The following is a 2,137-nucleotide window of genomic DNA, read 5'->3' as shown; positions in this document are numbered from 1 at the left end:
TTAAAATGCTTTTTAAAAAATCGATTGTTTTCAGTGGAAGGAAGGTGGGAACTCGTACAAATGGTACACTCCCAATATTATTTATTACATTTATATATCGCCTTTCTGCTGTTGCTTCCAAAGTGATTAACAATTCAGAGTAATTGCTTACAATATAATGTATACCCCCCCCCCCAAAAAAAAGGAAAATAGGACAGGAAAGTTGGGCAAGGGCTGTCACTCAGTGGTAGGGCATCTATTTTTCATGCAGAAATTCCCAGATTCAACCCCTGACATCTCCTGTTAAAAGAATCAGGTAGGAGATGGTGTGAAAGACCTTTCCTTGAGGCCCTGTACAGCTTCTTCCAATCAGAGTAGACAATACCAACCTTGCCAGACCAGTGGTCTGATTCAGCATGACGTTTAGCTGCCACCTCCAGCATGGAAAATTTCTGTAGATTTGGGTGTAGCGCCTGGGGAGGGCAGAGTTTGGGGAAGGGATGGAGCTCTCCAGAGAAGTGATGCTACAGAGTCTGCTCTACAAAGCTGACATTTCCTCCGGGAGATCTGGAGCTTCAGTATGGAGATCAGTAAAAATTCCCGGAGAAATCTAGACCCTGGGTTCAAAGGAAGAGGAAAGTGAGCAAATTCAGGTGAATCTCCTAGAGAATTATCTACTGCAGGTTGAGAGTAACCCACAGAAAAAATGTGTAAAGCTCTGGACAAAAGATCTGCAAGCCCCCGTAAATCAAGATTGGGCATTTGGGCATTTGTGTTAAGGTGCTGATGGAAACATCTGGGAAGGTGTGGACCCAAGAGATGAGAGAATTTGCTAACCAAAGGGAACCCTGGTTAGCATTAACTGTGCTGAAGGCTGTTATCGCAGCCTGTCCGCAGTTGTTGGCCTTTCCGGCCTGAGCTCACGTCCTGTGAGGAGAAATTTCTTGTTGCCCCTCACCAGAAGCAAGATCTAGAAACTCACCATGCAGAATGACACCGGGGAATTTGTGGATCTGTATGTGCCTTGTAAATGCTCTGCTAGCAACTGGATAATTGGTGCGAAGGACCATGCTTCTATCCAAATAAATATTTCAGAGGTTGACAAGATCACAGGTAGAGTCAATGGCCAGTTCAAAACCTACGCAATTTGTGGAGCAATTTGTAGGATGGGGGAATCTGATGACTCTATTCTGCACCTGGCTAAGAATGACGGTATTGTTTCCAAGAACTTCTAACTGAAAAGGCACCATGATGTGGAATTTCTTTCTTGTTCCCAGTTGTTGATGATAGCAGTTGCAGAGCGCTGAAGGCACATGGAACAGCACAATTCCCTGGTGTATGCGTGTGCTGCTATGGTAATAAAGTTCAGATGGATCCTCTTTATCTTAGCAAACTAATAAGAGTCCTTTATTGTAAGTAGGGTTGCCAGCTCCAGGTTGGGAAGTACCTGGAGATTTTGGGGGCAGAGCCTGAGGAGGGCAGGGTTTGGAGAGGGGAGGGACTTCAATGCCATAGAGTCCAATTGCCAAAGCGGCCATTTTCTCCAGGGGAACGGATCTTTGTCAGCTGGAGATCAGTTGTAATAGCAGGAGATCTCCAGCTAGTACCTGGAGGTTGGCAACCCTAATTGTAAGGAACCCCACTGTAGACAGGATAGAGATAGGAGTCTACTCTAACCTAATTAACTAGGATGGATGGAGATGCAGGAAGTGTGTTCTGCTCTCATGGTAGCAAGATGGAGAGGAGAGACAGAGAGAAGGTGTTAGCCAGAAGGGAGGAAGATAACTTGGAAGTAGCAATCTACACATCAAAGGGATAGCATCAGAGCAATACAAAGGAAGGATACACAGGGACCTTGACCTATCTATCTCTCTGGCTCTCTACAATCCCCCTCTGAAGTCTGAGGCTAAGAGAGTCTCATTTCCAACAGTTTACACTGGTAAAGAGGATGGGAACATTACAACTTACACCAGCCCAGAGAGATAACCATCTCGTCCCAGTTCTAACTTCAACAGATGAATTTTGAAGAGATTGGTTTTTTTTTTTCTGCACTGCATGGTGTTTGTTTAACAACCCACATTTTAAAGATATATTACACGCAACCCATTATGATTTACTGCACTGATATTCTGTTTGTATTTGAATAATACAATCCCCA

General features: G+C 44.3%; 1 protein-coding gene across 1 annotated transcript; it reads left to right on the top strand.

Moving 5' to 3' along the window:
* The first annotated feature begins 910 nt into the window (after positions 1 to 910).
* LOC130482782 (40S ribosomal protein S21-like) lies at positions 911 to 1,238 on the top strand. Its single transcript, XM_056855637.1, has one exon. It carries the CDS (start codon positions 963 to 965, stop codon positions 1,212 to 1,214), a length of 252 nt encoding a protein of 83 aa, XP_056711615.1. The 5' UTR covers positions 911 to 962; the 3' UTR covers positions 1,215 to 1,238.
* The last annotated feature ends 899 nt before the right edge of the window (positions 1,239 to 2,137 follow it).

Source organism: Euleptes europaea, chromosome 9 (assembly GCF_029931775.1).
Source record: "Euleptes europaea isolate rEulEur1 chromosome 9, rEulEur1.hap1, whole genome shotgun sequence".
In the NCBI taxonomy this organism is placed as follows: domain Eukaryota; kingdom Metazoa; phylum Chordata; class Lepidosauria; order Squamata; family Sphaerodactylidae; genus Euleptes; species Euleptes europaea.
The sequence above is the reverse complement of the archived record's forward strand: the minus strand, read 5'-3'. Positions and strand labels throughout refer to the sequence as shown.